Genomic DNA, 13,345 nt, shown 5'->3' on the forward strand with positions numbered 1-13,345 from the left:
TAATCACTGGTAAAGGTGATTCTGGGTTTGTTCGGGGCTTATGAATAAAGGGCTATTATTGGAAATGGCTCATTTACTCTGTATGTGCCTGAGACAGAAAGTCTGAGTCCTCTGAAGCTTTTGTAAATACACGTTGCAGAATCTTCCCAGACTGAGATGTTTGCCTGTTTGTAGTTGACTAATCCAGAAGTGGTTCCCTGATAAGGTTAATGCCCAGTTAATTGCTCCTAGCCTTGACATACAGTTTAATTGCTACTTGGCCAACATATGTTTGTTGCTTGCTCGGTGTAGAATTCTAACGGATGTAGTGATGCAAACCACGGACTGGTGGAGGGCAAACAAAATAAATACAGTATTTTATGTTCTTTTAATTCAGGGCCAAGTGGATTTGGATGAAGTGTTTATTTAGTTTGCTGGCTGCTTCAGATGCTGTGGCATATTGATTCCTTTTATTACTAGCAGCCATTTAACCTGACCTCTCTCAGATCCAGTATTTTAAAAGCCATAAATTTTAACTTTACTTATGAGCAAGGACTGAAATGCTGTGAAAGCCTTTTTATTAGCAGAGCTTTCCCTTACTCCACGTTCATGTGTCACCCATGGCAACAATATTTAGAGCATCTTAAATTAGAGTGACTCTTGGGCAGTCTGATGGTGGGGGGGTTAGCAATAAAGAGACCTCATAAATATCTCAAGCATGTAGGATTCACTGATCAGAGTGTGGGCAGGTGTACAAAAGCAATGCCATTATTGCAAAAGGTATCCTTTTTCCAGGTCTTTTTTTTTTAGAAATCTAGCTTTTATTACATAGTCTTAATGTTCACAGATAAGGAAAAGCACACACAAAGGAAGTGTTTTATGTAATTTATTTTTTAATTGCAAGTTAAGTTGGTGAAATTGAAATGTATTTTTCTTTGTTGCCTTGGCTTGGCTTTTCTTTTACAATAATCATCTTCCTTGTTGTTGCAACAGCCTAAGTTAATCCCTGAATGATGCTCAAAGCAATCTTTACATGCAGCTTACATGAGTGTCTGTAAAAATGTGTCCAGGCCAAAATTTGATGCATAAAAATGACATACCACTTTTTCAAACAGAAAATAATTGTGAATAAAACGATTGATATGAGAGAATTTCTTTCTGCATTCACAAGAATTCAAAAAAAGCTTTGAATTAGCAAAGAAAACAGAAAACTTAATATGAACTTTTTGCATCCCTCTAATTTGTTACTTCTGACTTAAATTAGTCATTTTTAAAAATATTTTTTCAGGCCTGATGACTGAGTAATAATTCAGCAACTTATTTCAAAATAGGCTTAATGTAATAGAACATAACCGTGACTTTAATATAAGCATTTGCTTGCTCTCTTCTGTTCTGCTACTGAAGAAGTTTTCTCCTCTGTCCCACAGGTCAAAGGTAACACTCTAGAAGCTAGCCTCATGGCATTAGGAGTGACTTTGTTTAGATATTAGTGCAGGAACTCTCACTTCGTATTAAACTTTGGCCTGGGAACAAAAATGCTGGTTTAGTTTGAGAAGTGTAATTTATATCAATTAATCCCAGAAAGTGTCGCATTTCCTAGTCTTTTAAAGCTAGATTGAAATGTTTGACCTTATCAGAGGGTGGGTGTGGAAGCAGAGGTAAAGCAATCACAGGGCACTGGAATTTTTTTTTCCTACTAAACTCCAGACTGATCAGTTTACAAGGTGCCTGAAATCACTGGGGAATCATATTTTCTAAAAACGGGACTTTTTCCTGTCTGCATTGCTTTTCCTGTAGCAGTTTTCCTCTAGCAGGTTTTAACAGCTACGTTTAAAATCAATTTGATATACACAAATATCATTGAGGAGAAAGATCCAGCTTTGTAGAAGCTGGTATTGCTTAATTTATACCGGACCTGTTCGAAGGGCAAGTGCTTCAGTTTGCACAAGAGAGAGAACACTACTAGCCTGCTGGAGGAGTAGGGATTCAGTTGCCTGGGAAAAGTTTTCACTGGATGCAGAGCTATACTGTGAAGTAGGAGGTTACGTGAAAGGTTAAACTTGTGTAACCAGATGAAGAAAACTATTTATTTCAACGGGTAACATCAGACGTTCTTTAATGCAAAGACAGGCTTCGTTACATTTTGTCCAGCGTTCACCACTAACAAATGCATTTGCCATTTCTCCGAGTGTTCTTGCTTGAACCTCTTTCTTTTGCTCCTAATTCTTAGCTTTAATATTGTTGCACTGTGAAACTTATTAGCATTTTTGAGATGTTTAATGCTGTGCATATTATTCTTTTTGAAATATTAACATGTTCTTCTGCAGCATTGTTGTTTCTAGACTATAGAAAACAATGACCAGCATACATTTCTAAGATGACAGTAGAGCATTTTCGCTTCTTGCCTAATGGCTGCCTCATTCAGAGCTTTTCCTCTTCAGCTGCCTAAAGCTCAGTGTACCTTCTGGACTATAAATTGTGAACTGCCATTATTCATAGTTGAAATTACAGTTTGTGCAAATATGGGCTAAATTGCAATCATTATATGTAGGAAAATAGATTGAAATATCTGTAAATCTGAAGACTGTAGCTGGCTCTTTTAATCAGAGAACTTGTTAAATTCTCCCCTGCTTTGATTTTTCTTTCTTAGATTTCATTTTTTTTCCCTGTCAGGTGTGAGGTTGTTCTGTGTTCAGTATTCCTGCTTCTAATTTGGAATGCTTGGTCTGAGGTATAAAATGAGCAAAATGATACATGTTGTCTTTAATATGTGAGTGCAAGGTAGTTATTTTTCTCTTGCTTTTTATCAAGCCCTTCATAATCTTTTCTATGGTACCTGTAAAACCTAGTCTTGAAGACAAGGCTCCAGTATGATCTAAGATTATTCTACAAAAATGTCTTATTACATCTCTTCATTTGAAAATCACGAGCTAAATGATGTAATGACTTTCATATTCCTCCTTCCTAAGTCATTCTCTGCATTGAATCGATTGATGATTGAGGAAGTATCTCAATATAAAAATATAAGCAAGAGGAAAAGATCCTTTGCAGTTGTGCATACAGTGAATCCTACCAGAAATAAATGAAACTACATTAAACAAAATCATTCCGAAAGAATTGAACATTAATTAATTTAAGTTACCATATGATGTTACAACCCTGTGGCCAAAAACCATGTCTGTCTACCTATTTTCTGACGTTTATGACACATGGAGATAGGTAATAATGACATGTTTTATCTTTTGACCTTATGCTTATTAAAAGAAACACTCACAGTCTTCACTTTACATACCACTTTATTTAGAGGTAAATTTCCAAAAGGAGCTAAGGGGAGAGTAAAACAGTCAAATCTTACTAGCGGTCTCTTGCCTTTTCTACCTTTGGACATCTTTCGCTGGGGTAACAGATCTGGTTCATTCTCATACAAAAGGTTTCCCTACAGCAGGGATGTATTTTGGCTGCATTTGCTGAGGAGCCTATTTTACCAGCCTGATACCTATATCATTTGTTTCTGTACAAACTCAGAAATCTGAGTTTCTCCTTTATAAACAAAAGTTGTGGTGTTTCTGAAAGCATGCTTGGTATCCTCACCTCTGCAGGGGCCACGTAAGGTTAACAATACATTAATTTGTGTAAAAAACCTCAGTGAATTGATTGTATTTGGAAAATCATGGGACCATACAGGTATCAAAAGATATTTTAAACACGCCCCAGTTCCTTTAGAGAAGAAAGAATTATAGAGCAAGCAGTGAGATCAGTTAGTCTGGGGTAGACCCAAGTTCAGTGAGGCTAAGTTGGGCATTGTGAATGTTACCCAAGGTGTTATGTCCAAAACAGAAAAGGCACTGGGCTGTAGCTGCTTCCTGAGAAGCTGTTGGCATATCTCACGCTGAGTCCTACCCACAAAAGAAGTCAGCCTTGGTGTTTCATGAACAAACAGTTGGGTGCCTGCTAAAAGCACTCACGTGCTATCTCCAGCATCCTAATACCCGCAAAGTGCAAGACTCACTGTTTTCGTAACCATTTTCTTTTCCCTAATAACACATGCACCTCCATCAATGTGGTAGGAGCAGGAATGTGTGTGTTCGAGGTTCTGGTAGATACAGAGTTATTTATAATCTATTCCAACTTTGTGTTTATTCTATATTCTCAGTCTCCGTGACATCTTCCCTTTTTTTTCTTCATAACTGGTTTGACCTCACTATATCTTTCAAAATATAAATAGTGAATATGTTCCTCTAAATATTATCCTTTAGGCATACTCATATAGTTTCAGTTTTCAAGAAGAATCATTATCTAAGAAGTAAAATTAATGATAAATGAAATGTTTACTGTTTGGGGTGTCTTAGGAGTTATATTTCATTTAGTGTGGCAGTGATTCATGGCTTCTCTTCAATTCCATTCTCTCTGCATGCACCTTTGGGGTGACTTGCGTTGCCCACAACGCTGTGTCATTTGTTTCCATCTGTTTTTCATGACTGACATCTCACTTTTGGCATGTTTCCTTCTGCTGGGGTATAAAAAAAAGAAAGGAATGTGTAGATGGGGGGAAAAAAAAAAGAGAACCCTGGAACTAATAATAATAAAAGAACAGAAATCAGGTTTACTTTTACTAGTACATTAAGAAAAAAAACAAACCTGTGGCAGCCATGCTGGCTTTGAGCAGAAAATTGAGGTACATGTAACACCATCTCAGTTAAAGTCAGTTACAGATACTGTCTGGAAACCAGCAGCTTGGTTTCAGCCAGTCCTAGGCAGGTACTGATGTCAGTTGTTGTTTTCTCTCATAAATTCAGTAGAGATGCATAAAGTAATTCACTATTTATAAAAAAAAAAAAATAAAGTGGATGCTTCAGTTGACTTTTTATCATTGTACTACAAGAAGCAGTAAATTGAGGACTCAAGAATTCAAAATCCATAAAAAGAAACATTTTTACACAGTGAATAATTAAATTTCTCATTGCCAAACTATGTTTTTGTGTTCAAAATCTGGATAAGGCTAGATGTGTACACACACACCCCCCATGCACCCCCAGAAATGCCTGTTAATTTGTAAAAGGTGGGGGGTTGTGGTGGGGTGTGGTGTGTTGTTTATCTGTTGGTTGGGGCTTTTTTTAAAAGCCATGAGGAAAAATTCATGTTTTCAGGCTTATGGCGGTCCTGAAGGTCTGCAGAAATGGAAGAGGTACGGGGCAGGGGAGAGAAATTTTGCTGGTTGGGATCTGGCACTTTTGTGTTTCTCTGTAAAGCATCCATTAACAGAAGCTGGCTGTGAAAGCAAGGGGACTGGTCTCCCTGCTTAGGGAAGCTCCTCAGCTCCTGTATCTGTAGTTGTGTGCTAATATGTGATTGTTGCAGCCTTACAATGAAAGAAAAAATTAATAAAAGCTGAATTGCAAAAATATTAAGTTCTCAGTGAAAACCCTGGTGAGAATGTTCAAGGATGTAAACTCCTTGAATTAGTGTCCCCCTTCTTAATGAGGTCGCATTCTTACTACTCTCATCAATAAGAAAAAATGCAATTATTTTTCACCTGGGTTCAGATGCTTCTTCACAGGTGGATTTTGATGGTTACAGTGAGAAACTTCCAATGTTGCCAGTGAAATTGCAGACTAAATTATTAGTCATAAAAAGGGGCAACTAAATGCTTAATATCAGTCTGTTACTAAAGGTTCTCAGTAAGTTTTCAAATACATGAGGACACCTTTTAAATGGTGGAACACAGGAAAATCACAGATTAAATTTAACTTTCTTTGCCAGTAAGGGAGAAATACAGTTAATCTTTGTCATTTTATACTGTCCTTTAAGGTAACCCATTATTTGGTGATGTTAGGCAATGAAATGACCACAAGCCTGTTCTATTTCTTTTGGGGTTGTTAGGAAAAAAATACTCAGTTTTCCAAGGCAGGAGTATTCTTAATTTACTTGCTAGCTAAAGAGTGCTCCATTTAGCTTCTTTTTTTCTTCTCTTTAGTAGCAAAGTGAAAATACTACATGAAGGTTACTCTTAAGTATTCTCTTTAAAATATCAAAACCCAAGTTATTGCTAGTTATTGCTAAAGTTAATTCCTTGGGGACTTTCATGTTAGGACAAAATAAAGATTATTTCTACAGGAAGAAACGTACTTTGCTAGTAAGTCTGGGTTTCTGTTTTGCCAGTTATTAGGCCTAGCATAAAGGACACAGCCAACATAAAGATGAACCAATAACCAAATTGTATTTGATACAAAAGGGTCAGTACATGGGTGATCACTGGGGGTACAAACAAGTCAGATTATACATAATCAACATCAATCCCACTGACCCCAACAACGACACCACACGACCAACAATGGGTGGAATAAATGGTGAAATGCAGTTTCCCATAGAAGGGATGGGAGACAACCGAGTCAACAAACCAAACACATCAGACCAAGGAAGCCACACACTGAATCTCTACACAGCCCGCGTTTACAACAGCCAGACCTGACTGGAGCCCAGTCCCAGGGAGGCGGGAGGTCCTTCCCCAACAGGGAACTCTGCACAGGGCATCCACCTCACACACAGACACTGCCCCTCCTGCAAGGGGTCCCAGCTTTTATCCCTCAGTGGGACACCTGACCTTTGGTCACTCAGTGCGGGACACCCAGGGCTCCTTTACCCAATGGCTCTGTCTGCCAGGCCGGCACCACCCTGGAGGGAAGCCTGAAGGCAAACTCACCCCCCTTTGGGAAGGGCTGTGGGAATCACCCGTATGTCAACCTTAATTTGGGGCTTGGGTTGAAACCCCAGCATTTCAGTTTCCCATGAAATGAAGGCAACTATTGGTCAAAGAAACCTGTCTTGGTGACCCTGACCGAGCTAGATAGTATGTGACGAGGTGCCTAAAAACTGCATCACAGTGTGTGCAGAGGAAACTGCAGCGATGCCAAGCAGACAGCTTGTTTTCTGGTGCATGTGACATTAAGAGTGTGTCACTCCAAGCCTTAGGTATTGGCTTGGATTTTCTTAGGAATGGCCTTAATACCTTAAGAGTAGTCTTCCAGTCTGAGGAATCGGGTTAGCTTTATATAAGACAGGCTCTAACCGGCATTTAACCTGAGACTTTTTTTTTCAGGTAATACAGCTTGGGGCACTACTTTAATGTAGTACAGCTTGTGCTGGGGTGTGCACAGAAACGCCTTAGCACTGGCTTTTGACAGAGCAGTTTCAGGTGGCTGGGTGGCTGCAGCTGCCTGGGAGTCAGCCCTGGCTACTCAACCTGCCCGAGCGGCGAGTGCCGCTGGTCGGCAGCCCCTCACCGCGGCCACGGCTCCCTTGCAGGCCTGTAGTCACCCCTAAAGCACCCCCAGGGGTGCCCGTCCCCGTGGGCCACGCACTGGTCCACAGCGGCCCACAGCCGTAGCCCCGGCACGCCTTCGCCCACCTCCGCCCAGGCAGGCCTCGGCTTAGGCCTGCGAGCCAGCCTGGCAGAGCTCCGCTTGCTCCGGGCCGCTGCAGCACCCGCGCTCGGCCAGAATTACCGCTGTGCCCGCTCTTCGAAAGCAACCATCACAGCTGCTTTTCCGACTGAAAAACAAGAAAGCTTTTTCTCCGCTGATCAGAGTGGCTTTCACTTTGCTGCCTTTTACAGTGATTGCGCTTCCCTTGTTTTTGTTCCTTCTCAGCCTGAGATAGGCACCACAGTGCCTCTTACTAATGCACTGGGTTTTAGTGATTTTAAGCACCTTTATGTTGCATGCAAGTCATCGCTCCAACTCCATTTTACCACTTGCTAATTTGGCAATAATGGGCAGACCCCAAAATGGTAATTAGGGAACAAAAGAAGGTTGCACGGTGTGAGGGAGCAGCCAGGCTTCCCTTAAACTTGTCTCCACACACACCCCCCACACCCCACCTTATTTGCCGCCACATATCAGTCTGCAGGTAATCGAAGTGTAAATTGCTTTATCTAGACACTACTGATTAGTCTCTATTTGGTGCCAATTCTTCGCTTCTTTTTTTTTTTTTCCTTTTAAGAATTCACTGATTGCACTGTTTTGTTCAGAAATACCTCTTTCTAGGATTGCTAAAATCACAGCATTACAATACTAACATAGCTGTCTTTTCTGTCATCCTTGAATCTCTTCAGGTGTTACTGATAAATGTTACTGATGTACCATTAGTTAATAGTGTTTGATTTTAATAGGAATATAGAATTATAAGAAATATTTTAGTAGAAATTGTATATCTATTGCAGTTTGCACGTTCAACCAACAACTGATAGCTACTGTGAAATCCCCTGTACAGCCCTGTACCAAGGCCAAAGGAAATGGTCAAAATCATCTAGTAGGAACATTTAGAACTTAGGTAACAGGCTTAAGATTCAAGATAATTTGGATACAGTGTTTACTTATAGGAGTATTTTATCACCTAGAGGAATGCATAAGATGTCAGAATTTAGAATTAGTGGGAACTGGAAAGAGTCAAATGTAGCAACTCGTAGTTACCTGCCAATAAACAGTGAATTTAAGCAGAAGGTAATTCCGGCAGGAGGAGATTGCAACCACCAACTCATAGACCACCTACTCACATTAGACCCCAGACCCATTTTGAGACATTTCTAACATTTACTGCGCAGAATCGGAAATAGGAGGAGAGTATGTTGATGATTTCCAGGGAAATATATGTTTATGCATGAACACTTAATGAATATGTATGAGCAAGTTCTATATAAGATGTATTCTTTTGGTGCATGGTGTGCGTTGTTAGTGAGAGCACTCACTCACGCACTCGGCCATCAGTAAAGAAGTGTCTGCTTATCTGCATCAAATTGGTGTCGATAAGTTCTTTATTCCCAGTTTTAGGCAACACAGGCATGACAGTATATGGACATGAATGCGAATGTCTTGTGTTCTTATATCCTCCCGTTGCTTACACTAATATCACTTAAAAGTTGAAAATAAAAGCATTTATGTTCTCAAAGACAGAAGGCACATTGCAAGGCAGTGTCTCTTCCTTGGTGTCTGTATGTCACATTTACCGGTCTGCCATACAAAAATTAAGTAGGTGCTACAAAGGCTTTTAAATTAAGCTGTGAATTTCTTCGCTGATTGGTATGCATGTATTCACTGAAAGTTTTTCTTGACCTATTCTACTATAATATTAATACTAATTAACACTAATGCTACCACAAAATAAAGCCTTTCTGAGGTCAGATAGTCAAGCATTCAAAGAGAGGAAAGGTTTGAGAGATTTGGGAAGGTATTTGCTTTTTTTTTGTATGAAGTGCTTTCTTATGCCTGTAAACAAGAGGCAGCAACATCGTTTTTGTTAACTTGTACTTTGTTGGAAGGATTTGTTTCTTAAAAAACCTGCTGTGTGTGTTGATAACAGAGCACCACTTTCAGCTTGAAGAAGGAGATTGGATAAGACTATGAGAGAACTAATAATCTCACAGGAATAATTCGTTGGAAAATATCAACCATTCATACAACCTGACTCACTCTAAAACCCAAAACTCTCGTTGTGTAGCAGTGTTTGTGAGTCTAAGGATAATAATGTTCTCCTTGAGACTGTTAGCAGTGTCCAGCTGGACATTGCTGTCAGAGGAGGAAGAAGCAGCCCCATCTTTGTCACTGGTGCAGGCTTTAAAGTGACACAGAGCAAGCCAGCTATTGCCCATCACTGTTGTCAGGTCTGTAAATTGTGTGCCATTCCCTCCAAGTTTTAATGGGGATATCTACTGAACTAGGTTTAACTTGATGTTATTTTTAGAACAAATTACATTGATTGCATACTATTTCAAAGGCCCCAAGTAATAAAGTACACAATTAAATGTGTCTGACTAGTTTCATTTCTCTGCGTGGTTTTAGGTATAAAAACGTAGCTGTTTGTTTTCCAGACTCATCTGGCAAAGACTTTGGTCCTACTCTGGGACTGAAGAAGTCCAGTTCTCTCGAGAGTCTTCAGACTGCTGTGGCTGAAGTTAGGAAGAACGAACTGCCTTTTCACAGACCCAGGCCTCACGTGGTCCGTGGTCGGGGATGTAATGAGAGTTTCCGAGCTGCCATTGACAAGTCTTATGATGGACCTGAAGATGGAGAAGAGGGTATGTTGCTAAATGGCACTTACTGAGGAAGCCACCTTCACTCAGCACTGCTGAGGGCCAATTCAATAGAGCACATAAGCAAGTGATTTAGTCCAATTGAAGTTGATCACATTTTAAAAGCTGCTCGTGTCTTCCACTGAATAGAGCTGTCTTTGCTGTACCACGTCCAACCTTGACTGGGTTTAGTGTAAAGTCTTTCACTGATCTCCTCTGGGGCAGGGGTGAGTTGGAGGATTTAGAACTCAATCCTTAAATAATTATATTTTTCAACTTCAAGAAGCAGCTGCCTTCTTCAGATTACATTAAAAATTATCTTGCTCATTTTATAGAGCTGTCTACAATTCCCGCTTCTCCAACCAGGAAATTTGTTTCCAGTTATAGACAAGGCAGAGTGTATTGATAGCACCCTGCTGCTCATTCTGTCACCATGGGCTTACAGACCCCAGTCTGGAAATATGTCTCCTTTAGCATGAAGCATAAGACTGTGCTTGGATCCTGAGCCCCCCAAATAGAAACAACACAGCTCTTCTCCAACCAGACAGAACAGTTTATCTATTTCTTGTTCAGCCATTAAAATAGAAAGATTCCAGGGAGTGAATGAAATAATTTTGTTACATAGATTGATTATGTCAGTTGCCAGAATCACTTGTTGAAGTAAGCTCACAGTGTTTGCATCCCAGTATGTCAGTTTTCTGAAGCTGATGGAGGTTAACAAGCTAGATTTCAAATAGAATAGTGTTTTACCATGTCAGGATTTTTGTATCAGGAATAATAACTAGACAACAAGTCACTAAATTAACTCTGTATTTAATTTACAATAGAAATCTGCTTGAATTCACTAGATATGTTTAGTCTGCTTTTTAAATTACTCAATTAAATGAGTAAGTGTTGTGAGTCATTTGAGCACTCTGTAGATACTCATGCTGTATTTCATGTGTTTGCATTTTGGTGGCCCCTAGCCATCCTCACTGATTCTTTTTCATTCTGTGCAGATGGTTTCTCTGATAAGAGCTCTCACTCTGGTCAAGAAGCTCAGAACATGGAATCTGCCCCTCCAGGGAACCCTGAAATAGAAGATGCGGAAACCAAAGCGAAAAAAGACAAAAAAAATAGAGATAAAGAGAAGAAAAAGGAAAAGGGCAAAGCTAAAATCAAGGAGAAGAAAAGGAAGGAAGAAAATGAAGATCCAGAAAGGAAAAAGAAGAAAGGCTTTGGTGTCATGTTGAGGTAAGACATTTTGCAAGGCAAAACAGCCACCCGTTCTCATTATAATGTAGGAAACAACGGATACTCTCATGAAGCAGTGGAAAAATTATTTCACTTGGACTCAAAATAATGTTTATGTTATTTAAAAAGAAAGCAGTTTATACTTTTACACCAAACTTGTAGCTGAGGCAGAAGACATTTGGCAGACAAAATGTCTTTTTGTGCCTTTGAAATTCATTCCCATATGTCAGAAAAGATTCAAGGTTTCATGCTAAAAACAAGCGTGTGTCGGTGGGGAAGGCTTTGTGGGGAATATTTCTGAGTAATACACGACCCACTCCCACGCTCAGACATTCGCCTTCTTTGCTTATCTGCTTCCTTCACAAGCTTCGGAGAGAGCAGGATTGCTTATGTTACTGTAAACAGTCCAGTAACATTTGCAGTTGTTGAAAACCACTAGCGATGATAAAATCTGTGCTTCACAGCTTCAGCCATTGGCTGCGGTGGACAAAAGGTCACCATCCTCTCTGCCCAACTTGAAAATGTTTGGATTTCTTCTGTGGCCAATGGTTGGGTTTGCATCTCTGGAATCATCAGAGATCAGACAAAGTTCTTCAGGCCATTTTTTTGCTATTGCTGGAGCCTTTGGTGCTGTAGGCACTCTGGTTGCTGTCACCCCTGCCTCTGGTACCTGTTTACTCTATTGAAGGTTGAAGTGTTTCCATTAAGTAGATCTTTGCCATTAATATAGAGAATGCAAATAAAATATAATGGTCAGCTGGAGGAGGTTAGATTGTATGACCATGTGGTTATTTGTAGCACTGAACACTTAATTAGGAGGCTACTGGTATTTCTTAGCATGCTGTGTACGTACAAAAGCCACAATCATTGCTTAGACAAAGATGCATTTAACTGGTAATCTAAGAAATTCAGCTGCAACATTATTAATTTACAATTATATTCATTAGGATGTTGATATATGAACTCACATTGCAGCTTTCTGTTGATATGTCCTCTGGAGTCAAATGGGTTGTATTGTGTTGACATGGAAGGTTTTAGCTGGCTTTCTTCCATGTGTCATCAATAGGAATCCTCAAAATTGTCTTATCAACTTCTGAACACTGTAGAGATATTGTCAAAAATATACAGGCATGCTTATGTGCCAAATTTGCATGATTTCAGCAGTTAGAGTTTGTAAGATGAAGGTGTGTGGGCATACCAGTCTGCATCCAAATGGGGCTCTTCAGGAATGCTGAGGAGGCACATACACCTGTGCATCACACATGCATTTGTGTTCATAGTGTTTAAAGAAAGAGGGCTTAACATGGAACACTAGTCAAAACACTGAATAATTAGGAGGGTGGCTTCGGCAACTCTCTTGTGTATCTTAAGCTTTATGTCTATTTTCTTTCTTCTTTTTAACTCTTTGGTGTGAACAGTGCTGTTGGAAAAGAGTGACACAGAGGTCTGACAAAAGCCTAAGTATTCTGTTTCATGTATCACTGGCAGACTCGAAGTTTGAAGTGCAAAGTATTACTTATGGGGTGTGATGCCTGAACCAGAAAGAACATGGGATAACATCAGAACCCAAACAAGCGATTGTAGTTGACAAAAAAAAAAATCTGGTAATGATCAATATGCAAAGCTGAGAACAATAGGTTGCCATTCTTAGTGATTTCCTTTTTCAGAATATATTTTGGTTGTACACAAGTGTTATACATCTGTTCTTTTCATAAGCTTGCTTTTTATTTAGATTGATAGTCTTCCCAGCAGACAGTAGTTGTTAATAGCGTTTATTTATCTGTATGGCAGCACAGAATGGGAATTTCTATCCCACACCATTGAAAATCTCTACAAAGCCACAAATATGGGAGCAACAGGTTATAACGAACAGAGGAGGAGATGTTTGTAAGAGCTAACAGTTCAGTTTGGAGCTTTTTAGAGGTTCTGTGTCCTTGTCAGTGTTTCGTCCTAAAATTTATAAAAATTGTTCTTGAAAAAAGATTTCTTCCTGAGAAGGTGAAAGTCCTAGGGAATCCCAGCTGTGATAAACGTGAAAGGAGCGTAATAACCTGTAAAGACTGAACAAGA

General features: G+C 39.6%; 1 protein-coding gene across 2 annotated transcripts in view; it reads left to right on the top strand.

Annotated features, from left to right (window-relative positions):
* PARD3B (par-3 family cell polarity regulator beta) overlaps positions 1–13,345 on the top strand; it is a 427,129-nt gene that overhangs the window by 270,712 nt on the left and 143,072 nt on the right. For both annotated transcript variants that reach the window (XM_074911133.1, XM_074911134.1), the window contains 2 exons: positions 9,842–10,048; positions 11,041–11,275. In XM_074911133.1, coding sequence (XP_074767234.1) covers positions 9,842–10,048; positions 11,041–11,275 — 442 coding nt within the window. The remainder of the gene's footprint in view (positions 1–9,841; positions 10,049–11,040; positions 11,276–13,345) is intronic.

The sequence above is a fragment of the Athene noctua genome, chromosome 7 (assembly GCF_965140245.1).
Source record: "Athene noctua chromosome 7, bAthNoc1.hap1.1, whole genome shotgun sequence".
Taxonomy (NCBI): domain Eukaryota; kingdom Metazoa; phylum Chordata; class Aves; order Strigiformes; family Strigidae; genus Athene; species Athene noctua.